The sequence below is a fragment of the Trichechus manatus genome, unplaced genomic scaffold (assembly GCF_000243295.1).
Source record: "Trichechus manatus latirostris isolate Lorelei unplaced genomic scaffold, TriManLat1.0 scaffold00092, whole genome shotgun sequence".
In the NCBI taxonomy this organism is placed as follows: Eukaryota; Metazoa; Chordata; class Mammalia; order Sirenia; family Trichechidae; genus Trichechus; species Trichechus manatus.
In genome coordinates, this window is record NW_004444028.1 from 4,339,761 (window position 1) to 4,354,255 (window position 14,495).

General features: G+C 45.3%; 2 protein-coding genes across 3 annotated transcripts in view; both read right to left on the minus strand.

The window, feature by feature from the left end:
* Positions 1-10,158, minus strand: part of KNG1 (kininogen 1) — a 23,280-nt gene extending 13,122 nt beyond the window's left edge. For both annotated transcript variants that reach the window (XM_004382249.2, XM_004382248.2), the window contains exons 1-4: positions 9,964-10,158; positions 7,803-7,913; positions 5,293-5,374; positions 1,366-1,538 (exon numbers count right to left, since the gene is read on the minus strand). In XM_004382249.2, coding sequence (XP_004382306.1) covers positions 1,366-1,538; positions 5,293-5,374; positions 7,803-7,913; positions 9,964-10,158 — 561 coding nt within the window. The remainder of the gene's footprint in view (positions 1-1,365; positions 1,539-5,292; positions 5,375-7,802; positions 7,914-9,963) is intronic.
* A 3,854-nt stretch (positions 10,159-14,012) lies between these two features.
* The window catches only part of HRG (histidine rich glycoprotein), a 10,487-nt gene continuing 10,004 nt past the window's right edge, over positions 14,013-14,495 (minus strand). Inside the window, exon 8 of the mRNA XM_023736787.1 lies at positions 14,013-14,495. This exon is cut by the window's right edge and continues 1 nt beyond it. Coding sequence (XP_023592555.1) covers positions 14,013-14,495 — 483 coding nt within the window.

The following is a 14,495-nucleotide window of genomic DNA, read 5'->3' on the forward strand; positions in this document are numbered from 1 at the left end:
AAAAAAAAAAAAAAATGTCATTACCGGATACGTATTGAGCACTTTGAGACTCTTACAGCCTGCAGTACACAAACACACACACCACACACACCCACACATCTGAAAATGAGAAGAACTCTATAGATGGAGTTACCGGATTTCCTGAAGTGAGACCTAGCAATTTTTCCTCTGTCAGGCTGTAGAGAGAATATGTTCTACTGAATTTTATGGAATAGTAATACTGCTTTTCTGGACGGATTAAAGAAACTGGAATTGGAGTGGGCTTCACTGGTGTGTCCTTTGGCTTCCAGATTGCCTGGTAGTGAGATTTTTTCTGCTTTACACGGGACTAGGCCCACCAGGGAGTGATATACGGACCTAATTGAGTTGAACACGCATCTCGAATGAGAGCAAGTTGGAAGGTCTCTTAAATGCAGGGAACGTTACAAACCAAAGCAAATCACTCAAAATTACGAGGCTGAAATACAAAGGACACAGTCAACTCTCAGTGAGGACTTGGTGAATGGAGCAATGAAAAGACCAGATTTACAGGCATTTACACTTCTGTCTGACAATATTCTCATGGCAACTCTGTGTCTGCGGAGTAGAACTGCACTCCGTGGGGTTTGTCAAGGCTGTGACCTTTCAAAAGCAGATAGCCAGGCCTGTCTTCTGAGGCACCTCTGGATGGGTTTGAACCACTAACCTACTACTCGGCTAGTAGTGGGGCATTTAACCATTTGCACTGCCCAAGGACTCCTTGTTTGATGATACAGAAACTATAAATTCGAGGATACCCAGAAAGCCCTGCCAACCTTTTTCGATACGCCTGAACATTCTGGAGCTATGTTTAACCCCTGATAGCTAGGTGATGATACGGTTTTCTTAAAATCTTAAGGCCAGAATGACTTTTCCACTTCATTGTCTCTAGAAAAAACATGTAATGCTTAGTACCCATTCTTTCAGATCAAACCTCAAAGCAAGTGGTCAGATTAGCCTTCTTTTCCCCTTTACATACTTCAGTCTCCTAATCACTCTGATGAAATAGAAAGCCCTTTGTTTCCTGGGCCAGTCAGATGAAAACACGGAAAAGTTCCTCACCACCCAACAAAACCCCAACCCACTGCCGTCGAGTCGATTCCGACTCATAGCCACCCTATAGGACAGAGTAGAACTGCTCCATAGGGTTTCCAAGAAGGGCCCGGTGGATTCGAACTGCAGAACTTTTGGTCAGCAGCTGAGCTCTTAACCACTGCGCCACCAGGGCTCCTCCTCACCGCCAGCGGTGTAATAGAGTCAAATGGTTTGTTTGAGTTAATGAGGCCCTGGACATAAAGATTTAGCAAACTTCCGCGGTAGCGTGGGAAGGAAAGCTTGGGGACACACCTGTCTGTGGGCCTTCTTCACTCGGTGAACAGCGAAGAGGTAGCGGCGCTCACTGCGGTTGTTCAAGTACTCAATGGCGTGCTGCAGAACAGGCTGCAGGTCGGGGCTGTCTGTCGCTATCGGGTGATCACACCCGAGGCAATTGTATTCTTCTGTCATCACAGGGCCCTCGGCTTAACAAAGCGCAGGCCGGAAGGCCAGGTTAAAGGCTAAAACCAGTCTTTATCATCCCGCACTCAGATACATGGCCCTTAACAAATAAGATACTTTAGTAAGGCCCTGAGAAACAAACTCTCCAATGACTGCAGCGTGCAATTAGGAAAACAGAAGAGCACATCAGGCTGCTTTTCAGTCAGAGGGTTTCAAAAACAAAACAACAAACCAGTTGCCCTCAAGTGGATTTTGGCTCATGGCACCCCCATGTGTGCAGAGTAGAGCTGTGCTCCCTAGGGTTTTCAAGGCTGTGATCTTTTGGAAGCAGATCACCGGGCCTTTCTTCTGAGATGCCTCTAGGTGGGTTTGAACGGCTAACCCTTTGGTTCCTAGCTGAGCTCTTCAGCGTTGGCGCCACCCAGGGACTCCACCAGAGGGATTTTCGTCAGAGGGAAAAGAGCAGCATTCATTCGTTGCTGTTGTCAGTTGCCATCAAGTGGATTCTGACTCGTGGTGACTCTGAGCGCAGAGTAGAACTGCTCCGTAGGGTTTTCAAGGTTGTGACCTTTCAGAAGCAGATCGCCAGGCCTGTCTTCTGTAGTGCCTCTGGGTGGGTTTGAACCGTCCCCCTTTCGGCTAGTAGTGAAGTGCTTAAACGTTTGCACCACCCAGGAACTCCATTATTCTCTTAGGAATATCTTTCATACAGTGTTATTTTAATTTATAAAATCATTTTTAATTATCTAAGTAATACATGAATTTATCCACTTAGGAAAAAAATAAAACACTACAGAATATTATTATTTATTTTTTTAGTGTTACTTAAAGCCCCTTTGAATATATTTCGCATCCTTTCAATTCAACAGTGTGTACTTTGCACCGACAAGACACCAGGTGCTGAGCGAGGCCGCGGGGACATAGTAATGCATTAGTGAAGGTCACTGTCCTGTAGGGGATTCCAGACAAGTAGAGCCTGGAGAGAGGTCATTTCAAGATAATTCAGTAAGAGCTTGCAAAGGCAGGAGCAGAGAGCGAGATCAGAGACACTTTTCCTGAGAAGATGCCTGAGCTAAGAATGAACAGCGGCCAAGCAGGCAAAAAAGGTACGAAGGTGTGGGGAGAAGAAATGGAAGGCTCCCCGAGAAAACAGGAGGAATCAAGGTGCAGAGGTGTGGGATATGTGTCTACAAGGAACTACGTATGAGCCACATGTTACCTGAGGAAGAAGTGTGAGGTGGGGACGGGTAATTCGAGGCCTGAAGGGTAGGGAGAGACAGCTCAGGCCTCAAACTTTCTTGCTTTCGAGCCTGAACCTCACCCTCGAGGCCAGGGGCTGTTAACTATACCCAAAGCGTCATGAACTCTCCCGCGAATCTGACAAAAGCCATGGGCCCCTCCTCAGCAAAATGCATGTCATGAACTGAACTGTGTCCCCCAAAAGTATGTGTTGTAAGTCCTGTGCTCTACCTTTGGTTATAATCCCATTTGGGAATGGGGTTTCTTTGTTATGTTAATGAGGAAATATTAGTGTAGGGTGTGTTTTAAATCAATCTCTTTTGAGATATAAAAGAGCAAATCAAGCAAGCAGCTAAAAAGTGAAGATGAGGGAAGATGGATGCCGTAGTACATGAAGGTCACCAAGGAGACAAGGAGACAAGCACCAGGGCCGACAAAGAGAGAGAGAACCTTTCCCTAGAGCCAGAGCCTGAAGTTGGACTCGCAGCCTCCTAAACAGTGAGAAATAAACCTCTGTTTGTTAAAGCTATTATCCGCTTGCGGTACTTCTGTTACAGCAGCGGTAGGTTCCCAAGACAATATACATACTCAGAGCATTTCCCACATAATTTCAGGGTATTCACAGACCCTGTGAAGTGAATTAAGAATGGTCTGCTCTAAGAATGGGGAGACAATGAAGGATTTTTACTAAGACAATGTAAAATATGAAACAGAAGTTTGTATTAAATTACCAGGTAATGTTGACAACAAATATTCCCCAACACACTGGCCAATGGAGGCCAATGCCACAGAAAGAGTCAGTGGTATGTATGATTCCCCACCTGAGTCCTCAGCTTTCACAGCCAGGGGCCCACAGCCCTGTGCTGACCTCATGTGCATGCCAAGAAAAAAAATTTACTGGGTAAATATGCATAGCTTTGTTCCTTTTCCTTTTTAAGAAAGTCATGTTGACTTAGGATAATGGACAGAGTTAAAAATCTGGAGGGGAATTACACTGGAAAGATACGAAAATTCTCTTTTATCTAGAAGCTTTTATTTAGAAGATGAATAGGGTAAGAAAAGGGATGGAGGCGCCTTTGCTGAGTAGAAGGCTTTGAAGCTGAGAGAGGTGGAGAAAGATATGAACGCTGTTTTTTTTGGGGGGGAGGTGACAGAATAATTTTCCAATATAAGGCAATAATTTTGGAGATTTTAAAAAATTAAAATAGAGATTTCAATTACTTGTGATTTCTTTTCCATTTTGGACTGTTTTGCACTGAATACAACTTCTTGCAGGAATGGAACCTCAGGGGATATGAGTTTTTGTGGGTTGCATACGGATGACAAAGACTGTATCCAACTGCCATGATGGTGATGTTCAATTGTGAGGCCTGAAGATGCTATTTCACAGTCGTCATGTACTAAAACTCTACCTTGTTGTCAGGGGCCATTGAGTCAGTTCCAACTCATAGTGACTCTATAGGACAGAGTAAAACTGCCTCATAGGATTTCCAAGGAGTGGCTGGTGGATTTGAACTGCCAACCTTCTGGTTAGCAGCTGAGCTCTTAACGACTACATCGCCAGGGCTTCTACGACCACACAGACGGCCAATTGCAGGAAGGCTTTTGCGACTGACATCCCCTCGCTGTGCCCATTTTTCTGAACTTGGCACTTCTGCCACACGAGGGGAGGAGCTAGCAGTGGTTGTATTTCTTGCTATGTTGCTCCATAATTATATTCTTAAGGAACTTCATTTATTGTGGGTCTACTCTTCCAGCTGCTTACTAGCTCTGGGATCTTGGGCAAATTATGTAACGTAACTGTTCTGGGCCTCAGTTTCCTCATCTGTAAAATGGGCTGATATTAATACCTACTTGATGGAGTTGTTGTGAGGATTAAATGAGTTAATACATGTAAAGTGCTTCAGGCAGTGCCTGGATCTTAAGCCCTCAGTCAATGTTAGCTATTATTGTTTTTATGATTAATACAATATTATGGTTGCTAGGCACTGCACCTGTCCTGTAGGGTCGCTAAGAGTTGGCATGCACTCGGCAGCAATGGCTTTAGGCATTGCACCTTCTGGCGTACCACCCTGTCTCAGCCTCACAAAAACCCTATGAAGTGGGAATTACTGTTATCCGCCTTCTACAGACGAGGAAAAGGAAAGCTGAAGGAATTTGAAAGATTCCAGGCCAGGTCTGACCTCAAATCCTGTGCTTTTCTCGCTGTAGGCTGCTGCCCACCATCGAGGGTGGGTCTTGTGTCTTCTTGGCTTTGGGCAAGTCACCTAACACAATGCGTCACAGGAAGAAGAGCGTTGGGGAATAGTGCTGAGGGGATGATTGGCGTGAGCCTGGCCCCAACCTCAAGACTCTGCTGCTCCAAAGGCCCCTCCCTGTTCCCCTTACCCAGAGGCTAAGACTGTCTTGCTACTGCCGTCGTCCAGCAGGGGGCGCAGGCCTGGCCTGGGTTGTTCCCGGCACACCAAAAAAATACCAACAAAACCAGAAAGGGTTGATTCTCTCCCTGGCGGCGCCCCCACTGCAGGTATGAGTTACCTGGAGTAATCTGGCAGGTTTGGGTAGAGACGATGAACTTTGTGTTCTTCTTCTTCACTGTCGCTGTGCATTCCCCCGTGGCCTAAAAAGAAAGAAGAGAGAGTGCGCGCATTTATCTTAATCTTTCAGGTGGAGAAGTCTACCTAACCTGTTGCCGCCTAGTCGATTCCCAACTCACAGCGACCCTGTAAGACAGAGTAGAACTGCCCCACAGGGTTTCCAAGGCTACAATCTTTAGGGCGTAGAGTGCCACATCTTCCTCCCGCAGAGCACCTGGTGGATTAGAACCACCGACCTTCCGGTTAGCAGCTGAGCACTTTAACTACTGTGCCACCAGCGCCCAAAGTCTACCTAGACTGTCACTAAATACGGCTTTCCTTTTTTTGTTTTTGAAACGTGTCAAGATTTTTCTAGCAGAGTTTTCAGACGCAAGGATGAATATTTTGGTAGCCTAATGATTGTTTTTTTATAAGCCACACATATTCCTGAAACGTTGAAGGAGATGCCATATAAAGGTGAGGTTTTTAAGCTTGAGTCTTTGTTTTGAGCCCTGGAGAGATTTCTTTTTCACCAAGATGTATGCAATGCCTCAGAACCAGCCTGCTACACTGTCCTGATTTACCTTTCAATTTCAGTGGATTAATAATATTCACCCCAAATAAACTTAAATTGAGCTTATTAGAAAGAGCAGGGACCTTGGAGTCAAACCCAGTGTTGTCCTGCCCCAGCTCTGCCACCTGCTAACTGTTACCCTCCGCAAGTCCGTTTGCCTCTCTGAATTTCAGGTTATCATCTGTAAAGGAGAAATGCCACATCTTTCTCATAGGGTTGTCAGGACGATGAAGTGCATAAACACAGAGTCGAGGGCCCACCACGTAGTACCCGTTGCCCTCGAGTCAGCTCCAACTCATGGTAACCCCATGTGTGTCAGAGTAGAACCATGCTCCACAGAGTTTGTAATGGTTGATTTTTCAGAAGTAGATCACCAGGAATTTCTTCCAAGGTACCTTTGGGTGAGCTGAAACCTCCTACCTTTTGGTTAGTAGTCAAGTGTGTAAACCATTTGCACCCTCCAGGGACTCTTAATAATTGGTAGCTGTTTACTTATTGGAACCCTGGGGTGCAGTGGTTAAGAGTTTGGCTGCTAACCAAAAGTTCGGCAGTTCGAATCCACCAGCCACTCCTTAGGAATCCTACTCTGTCCTGTGGATCGTTGTGAGTTGGAATCAACTCGACAGCAACGGGTTTGGTTAAGTTTAGTTTACTTATTATTATTATTATTATTGAACAGTGTTTTTGGTGTGTCTTGTCATTCTTCAGGAAATAGTCATTGGGCTTCTCCTAAGTGACACACACTCTTCTAGTCAGAGGAAAGCATCTCTCTCTTTATCTCACAGCCCTGAGAGGGAGACACTGCAGGACACAGCAGCTAATTTTCCCCACCTCCCAGATGAGATCATTGAGGGGGCAGAACCATCACCTCAGCCTGGTCTCCTGACTCAGAATCCAGTGCTCTTTTATAACCATACGTGTCTGTCATGTTCAAACCACATAAATTCATGGAATGTGGAAAGAGCAGACTAGCTTGCTTCTGAGGCCAATACCATCTAAAATCTCCCCTTAATCCAGGCAAAACAGAACCAACAGTGCTTTGATGGGCATCTTTTAGGCATTTGTTATGAAAACAAAGTCCTTTGCATAGTTTATCTCATTTCATCCTCCAAGAAATTGACAGGGTCAATGGTATCTCCATTTTACAGGGAAGAGCACCAGCTCAGAGAGGCTAGGCAGCTTGCCCGCACTCACACAGCTAATTGGAGGCAGAGTCAGGATTTGTACTCCAAAACCAAACCAAACCTGTTGCCTTTGAGTCAGTTCTGACTCATAGCGACCCTATAGGGCAGAGTAGAACTGCTCCACAGGGTTTCCTAGGAGGGCTGGTACATTTGAACTACCAACTTTTTGGTTAGCAGCCGAGGTCTTAACCACTAAAGCACCAGGGCCTCAGGATTTGTACTAAGGCCTGTGCGGTTGGAGCGCCCACCCTCTTCCCTTTCCAGTCTTTGAGTGCAACGTAAGCATTCATGTCTTCTCTCTCTGGGGCGTGGCCCACGTGCCCTGCCTGGTCATTAGAGTCCACTTCTTATGGGAAGCCCACTCAGAGATGCCTTGGAAGACAGGCCTGGTGATCTGCTTCTGAAAGGTCACAGACTTGAAAACCCTATGGAGCAGTTCTACTCAGAAAGGACTCGACAGTAACTGGTTTGGTTTTTGGTTTTCTCACGGGAGGGCCTCTTTTGCCGTGTTTAACTGGTGACCTCCCATCCCTTTCTGTCTACGCAAGAACATAGACATCAAGCGTTTGACTTTTCTGCAGTCTGAGTATTTATGTGGGTCCCCCACAAGCAGGCTTAAAACCATAACTTAATCACTCCCTGCACAAGTACACAAGTCTGGCAGGCTCGGAGGAGAACAGTGGAGGTGCGGGAACCAGCCCCAAATGAACTCACAGCTTCCGCAGCTTCTTTGTAGTCACAGTCTTGCCAGGTTTTGCCACTTTGAACAGGACAGTCGCCCTCCTTAACCTCGTACTTGAAGGAATAAAATGTGCCAGAGCTCTCCTGAAAAAAAAAGCAACCGAACGTATCTTTGTTCATCCCGCCAACCCAACAGCATGTAATTGGGGAGGGATCTGGTGTTGTTATGAATATTTGATCTTGATTTGGTTCCATGACGTCAGGCAAAGGGTTCATTAAAAATACTGAAAGTTATAAACATTTACTTGAAAGAAAATATTCACAATATATTGACAAATACGTTTTCTAAAGTTTAAAAGCAGTAATCACAGTATTAGCTCATTTTTTTAAAAGCCAATTTATATATTCTTAAAAAAAAAAAACCATTGCCGTGAAGTCGACTCCTACTCATAGCGACCCTACAGGACAGAGTAGAACTGCCCCACAGGGTTTCCAAGGAGCGGCTGGTGGATTTGAACTGCCGACCTTCTGGTTAGCAGCTGAGCTCTTAACCACTGCGCCACCAGGCTCCCATATATACATATATGTCTACAAAGGTCTGGAAGGGGATGCAGCAAGCTGTTGGGAGTTTGTCTCTCAGTGGTGGGATTACAGTAGACTTTCATTTTCTTCTTTAAATAAAACTTCCTTTGTTGTCTGACTTCCTTTTAACAAACATATATTACTCTTTTCTCTCTTATTCGAACTTTCTTATTCAAACACATCTCACTTCTACAAGCAGAAAAACAACAACAAGAGGTCTTTTTTCATTTTTGAAAAAAAGAAAGTGAACAGTTATCTCTGGAGGTTGGGATTAAGGGATTTTAATAAATGCATTTGCTTTGTTTCATTTTTTTTTTCCTTTGGAGGTCATAAAATAATAAATAAGAGTTTTAAAGTGCTATTGTGCTGCTTTTAGGTGAGCTTTCAGATGCCAAATCCTGGCACAGTCACAGCAGCAAGGGACCTGAGAGGTGATGTCGCCCAGCCCCTCACTTTGCAGATGAGAGATGGGAGGGACCAGGGGACAGGGCAGGAAGGCTCACGCAGCCTGCCATAAGGAAAGGCAGCGCCAGCGCCAGGTCCCTGGGGTCTTGAGTCCCTGAGACGAACTCTCTCAGCACCTGCTGGGTCACAGTCTTTGCGTCTGGGAGAGAGCGGAGTCAGACAAGAAAGTCTCGAAGTTTCCTTCCAGGCCTCGGATTGCAATCATCTGGGTCTCTAGAGCGGTCGGTGGTGTGGTATAGGCTGTGCTCACAGGGGGAAGTAAGAAGAAACAAGTGGCTGTATGCTCGTTTTAGAACAAAACCCCACATTTGCCACAAATATCAGCAAATGGAGACAAAACCAACAAACTGTCACGTGGGAGCTCGGGGAAGGCTGGAGGGTCATTTTCGTTTCGTCTGGAACTTATGAACCTGGAACTCCTCACATGAGCGCTCTGGATCGTGAAACACAATGCCACGATTTTACTCTCAGAAAAAAAAAATTAAAAACACGTCAACTGTGGCTTCTTAATCCTCTTCATGTCAAACACTGGATTTTTTTCTTTCCCTCTAAAGTAAGCAATGACTTTACCATCCCAGACGCCTAACGCTTTAAGGTGAAATTCATTTACACAAACACTTGGAAGCTTTGTGTTTCTCTGTATCACACATCCTGCCGGGATCATTGCACGTGCATCACTGCGGTGCTAAAAAAATATTAAAACCATCTATAACGCTGCTGTTAAACTGGATGCATTCAGCCATGTTGATCTCACTTCCGTCTCCTCTCAGGTTCTGAAGAGCCCCTCCCCCTCTGAGGTGTGGGGGCCTTTATTTGCATCTTACTCTAGGGCCAGACAGCGAATCCTCCTGCTGCAACTTCCTGAGTTCCTAGATCTCCCATTCAGCTTAGTCCTTTTTGTTCATTTACCTTTGCTTCACTTAACCTGAGCAAACTTCCTCTCTGATCATCCAGGCAGGCATTAGTGGTCCCAGGAGGAGTCACGCGCTGCCCTCCCAGACCAGAGAGTCTGGCATTTTCCAAGGTATAAGCTTCGACCATGATTATCAAGTCTTGCGGGTGGGGGAGTGGGGGAAAGCAAAAGACCTGGACTCCGTGGGACAGCACAAATCCCAAGTGACCTCAAAGTCAAACACAGCTCACTCACCGTCTTGGTGACCTGGGTTATGCGGTATAATACAAACTGGTTGCCACTTTGGTTTCGACCATTATATTTCTTCAGAGCGGCATCCACAGCCTGAAATACCTCCTGATTGTCGCAGTCAATTTCCTTCGAGAAGGATTCCTCAGCCAAACTTGGCAGCAGCCTAGAGCAGAGGAAAAGGATGGTGATTAGTTTCATGATTTAACAGTCTTCCCTCTAGCTGTTGAGGGATGGTTTCATCAAGACCGTCTCCAGCTCCTTATCTCCTCTGCCCGCTTCTCTCTGCCTCAGCACGCGGTGGGCCTGCTGGGATTCCTGCTGCCGAGCACTGTTTGCCCTATTCCAGAAGGGCAAATAACGCTGCTGGGTTATCCAAACAGGTTTCAGGCTGGAACATTACAACACTGGGGTTGTTGACCTGCTTGTTTGCATTTTAGAAGCACCGGGGTGAGGGATGGGGGAGACGCACAGAGCACCTTTCCAAAAAATCACACAACCTGCTTTATGGAGCAAATCAGAGCAGCATCTAAAAAGAGGAAAAAAACCACCAACCAGCTCAGTTACTTCCTTGTAACTTTCCCAAATGCATTTAAAAAGGTCCCTGCGTATAACCACAATGCAGCACTCTGCACAGGCTGCAGAAACACCTTTCACAGTAGAATTTCCTTGCAGACTATTTGCATAGAAACAGGCTGCTATCAGTCAGACTGCTTGCCTGGGGAAGACCGTGTTCAGAGGCATCGAGTGAGCACTGAGAGTCCCAAACCAAGACACTGGCACAACTGAAAATAAAATATGGGCGTCCTGGGAGCCCTGGTGGCCCAGTGGTTAAGAGATTGGCTGCGAACCAAAATGTCGGCAGTTCGAATCCACCAGCCACTCCTTGGAAACCCTCTGGGGGCAGTTCTCCTCCGTCCTATAGGGTCGAGATGAGTTGGAATTGACTCCATGGCAAAGGGTTTGGATCTGGTCTCTGGCCCATCCAGCCTCTTACCACTTGACTGTGTTAGTTCTGTAAAGGAAAGCGCTCCCCAGGGTGGACGAGGCAGAGGAGAAGCCCAAGCACAGATAGATGTCTTGTGTGAAGCCCCACAGCCCCTGCTTTTGCTTCTTGCCTCTGTTTAGGTGGATATGGGTGTCTTTCCCTCACTAGGCCTAAGCAACCTTCGTGATAAAGTTAGACTCTTTAGGAAGAGGAGGTCTGTGGATACGTTAAAGATTTGGGTTAGCCCTTAGTAGATGTTTGCCCTCAATTCTTACCAAAAAAAAAGTAGACTTCTCTGTGGGTGGTAGGATTTCTACCTTGGTGATTCAGTCCCCCTGACAGCCTCTGGAAAAACAGGGGTTAGTGTGGGCTGCATGGTGGCCTTGAAGCAGAGTAGCAGGAACATGAGTTTGGCAGTACATTAAATCTGGATTCCAATCTAACTCTGCTTCTTAATTGCTATAAACCCTGACCTTTCTAAGCCTCAGTTTCCTCATCTGTAAAATGGAGAAAATAGTACCTATATTAATTTTGTTTGGAGGAGTAGATGAGGCAATATATGTACAATTACGTACCAAAACCAAACCAAACCCGTTGCCATCGAGTGACTCTGACTCGTAGCGACCCTATAGGGCAGAGTAGAACTGCCCCACAGGGTTTCCAAGAAGGGTCTGGTGGATTCAAACTACCGATCTTTTGGTTAGCAGCCTGAGCTCTTAACCACTATACCACCAGGGTTTCCATCCACTATGTACAGAGCCTGGTAACTAGTTCTTACAGATTACAACTGCTATTAGAGTGAAAAAGGAGCCCTGGTGGTGCGGTGGTTAAAGCACTCGGCTGCTAGCCAAAACGTCAGTGGTTCTAACCCACCAGCCACTTCACAGAAGAAAGATGTGGCAATCCGCTTCTGTAAAGATTACAGCCTTGGAAATCCTATGGGGCAGTTCTACGCTGTCCTTTACGGACACTGTGAGTTGGAATCGACTTGACCGCAATGGGTTTTATTAGAGTGGGATAGTTAAGAATCTTTGTCTTAAAGTGAAGCAGTTTCAGGAAGGGCTTAGAACCAGTTTGTTCCGGTTCGAGCTCCTTCTGAGAATTTACATTTCCACCCTAGGTATACTGAATCAGAATCTAAATTTTAACAAGATCACAAGGTGATTCTTATGTGTAATAAATTTGGAGACCCACTGCTCTACTAGCGGCTCTCAGAACAGGTCGCTAACCAGCAGCATTAGCATCTCCTGGAACTTGTTAGAAATGCAAATTCTCAGCAAGGGTTCGAACGAGAACAAACTCAGTTAGAAGCTCTGGTTTCAGGTGCATGGTGATAGTACAAGGTAGATTTTAATGGGGAGATGTAGGGAAAAAAAAATACGGGTGAAAGAGACTGGTAAGTTCCTAGGCTGAGAGGAAAGGGGAGCATCAGAGATGGAGAAACTGAAGCTTGGGGAGTGAGGAAATGACCATGGGGCTTGGTCCAGGAGGAGTTGGAAGTTAAGGTTCCATATGGCGGGCGTCTCAAATAAAGACTAAAAAACAGGACTCGGAGTAAATACAGGCAGTGTAATAAAGAGGATAGAGTGTGGCTTTGAAGGAGGGCTGATCAGGGTTCGAATCCCAGTATCACAATTTACTAACTATAAGGTCCTCTTTGGGTCTAATCACTCTCTAAAAAAATGTTGAGGGTGGCAGTGGCTGGCTAGGTATTCATCAAACTCATTTTCCTTTCCTCCTTGGCATACAGCTAGACTTCATTTCCCACCCTTCCTTGTGTAAGGTGTGGCCATGTGACTGAGTTCTAGCCAATGAAATGTGAGGATACCTTATGTATCCCATTTCTGGGTCTAGACCATAACCCCCGCCCCCCCGGGTTGTGATGCTCTACTCTTTCCCTATGTGGGCTAGGTATAGAGGATCCAGGAGAAAACACTGAGGCCCACGAGAAGGGCAAAGCCACGGGATGAAAGAAGCCTGAGACCCTGAATCACCACGTGGATGGCCATCTGCAATAACCCACACTAAACTGTTACGTGAGACAGCAATCAAATTCTGTGTTGAGAGCCTTCCGCTTTTATGTTTTCTAGGCAGTATTTTCACTAACTTAAGCAATGTTTGTAAAAGTACTTTATAAATGGTAAAATATTACTCAAATGCTTCTGAGGGAGGATAATACTATGAATTATTAACCTAAGTGGTTAAACTAGACCCAAGGAGCGATAGGAACAGGGTAGTGGGTGTCCCTCAGCAGGCAGGACCTAGTGGACCAATGATCAAGAATCAGACCTCCTTCCCAGGCCCACCACCAGACACCTTGCCAATCTATGAGATTCTAGAACTGTGATGCAACCTTGTGTGGGGAGTGACAGGGTGAGGAGACTCCAAAAAGGACTGGGATTAAGTTTTCCATTAGCCCAGCAGGATGGCAACCTGAAATAGAAATCAATTTGTTCAGAAAAAAAGTGAAATTTCTTGTGCACCTGAATTTATGGTTATGATTCATGACTGCATCAGTGTCTGAATGTAGGGTTGGCTGACTGAATGCAGAGTAGAGAAAGGTAAAACCCAGATCCAGGGAGGCCAAAAATTGTGTTTCATAATTGGATTTATAACTTATTTTTTCAAAGAAAATTTAGATGACAAAAAATAAACAGTGGGAGAAAATTTGGGTAACATAAGAATAACGCTTTAAGTGATACACAACTTCTTGGTATGCCCAACTATAGCATAAGCAGTAACATAGAAAAAACTCTAGAATTAAAGAGTTGAGTCCAAGAAAGAAAGAAATTAGGAGGATTGGAGATATGCCTGAAATGATGTAGTGGTGAGTGTCAGGATCAACTATTAACTTGAAGCCCTGAGATCTTTCCTCTCCTTTCAATTTCTCTCTCTCTTCTGCCATTTCTTCCCCAATCTACATTTCACTCTATTCTGAGTATGAAAGTACTTGTAATATGTAGTATGTAAATAACTTGTAATTTTTGCATTTATTACTGATCACATTTTTATTTATAGTTCTAATTCAGAACACTATTCATTTTTTTTTCTTCAAGAAAATCAGATTTTATTTTCGATTTGTATATTCAAAAAACTTTAAGAGATGTAGAAACTCATTACTGAACTTCTCTGGACATGATTCAGAGGCTGATTGAGGAAAGGATTGAATCTCTGGCTTTAGAGGATTGTTTTGGTTTGGCAGTGACCACCTGGGAAAATTGGCTTCAGGAAGAGGAAGAAATTCACCTTTGTTTAGTGGGGGGAGTCGGTAAACATATCTAATTGGTCTCCATTGGGAGATAAAGTGTTTTTTACCTGGGCCTCTTTCTTTCGAATGCCTAGGTGGTGGGTCAGGGTGATGGTGATCACGGGTACTTTTGTTATAGGGTGGTGGGTCACAGGGTCTATGGTCATGGAAATGATCACCATGACGACGATGTCCATGGGGAGGGTGCCCATGGGGAGGGTGCCCATGGGGAGGGTGTCCATGGGGAGGATGCCCATGGGGAGGGTGCCCATGGGGAGGGGGTCCATGGGGAGGGTGCCCATG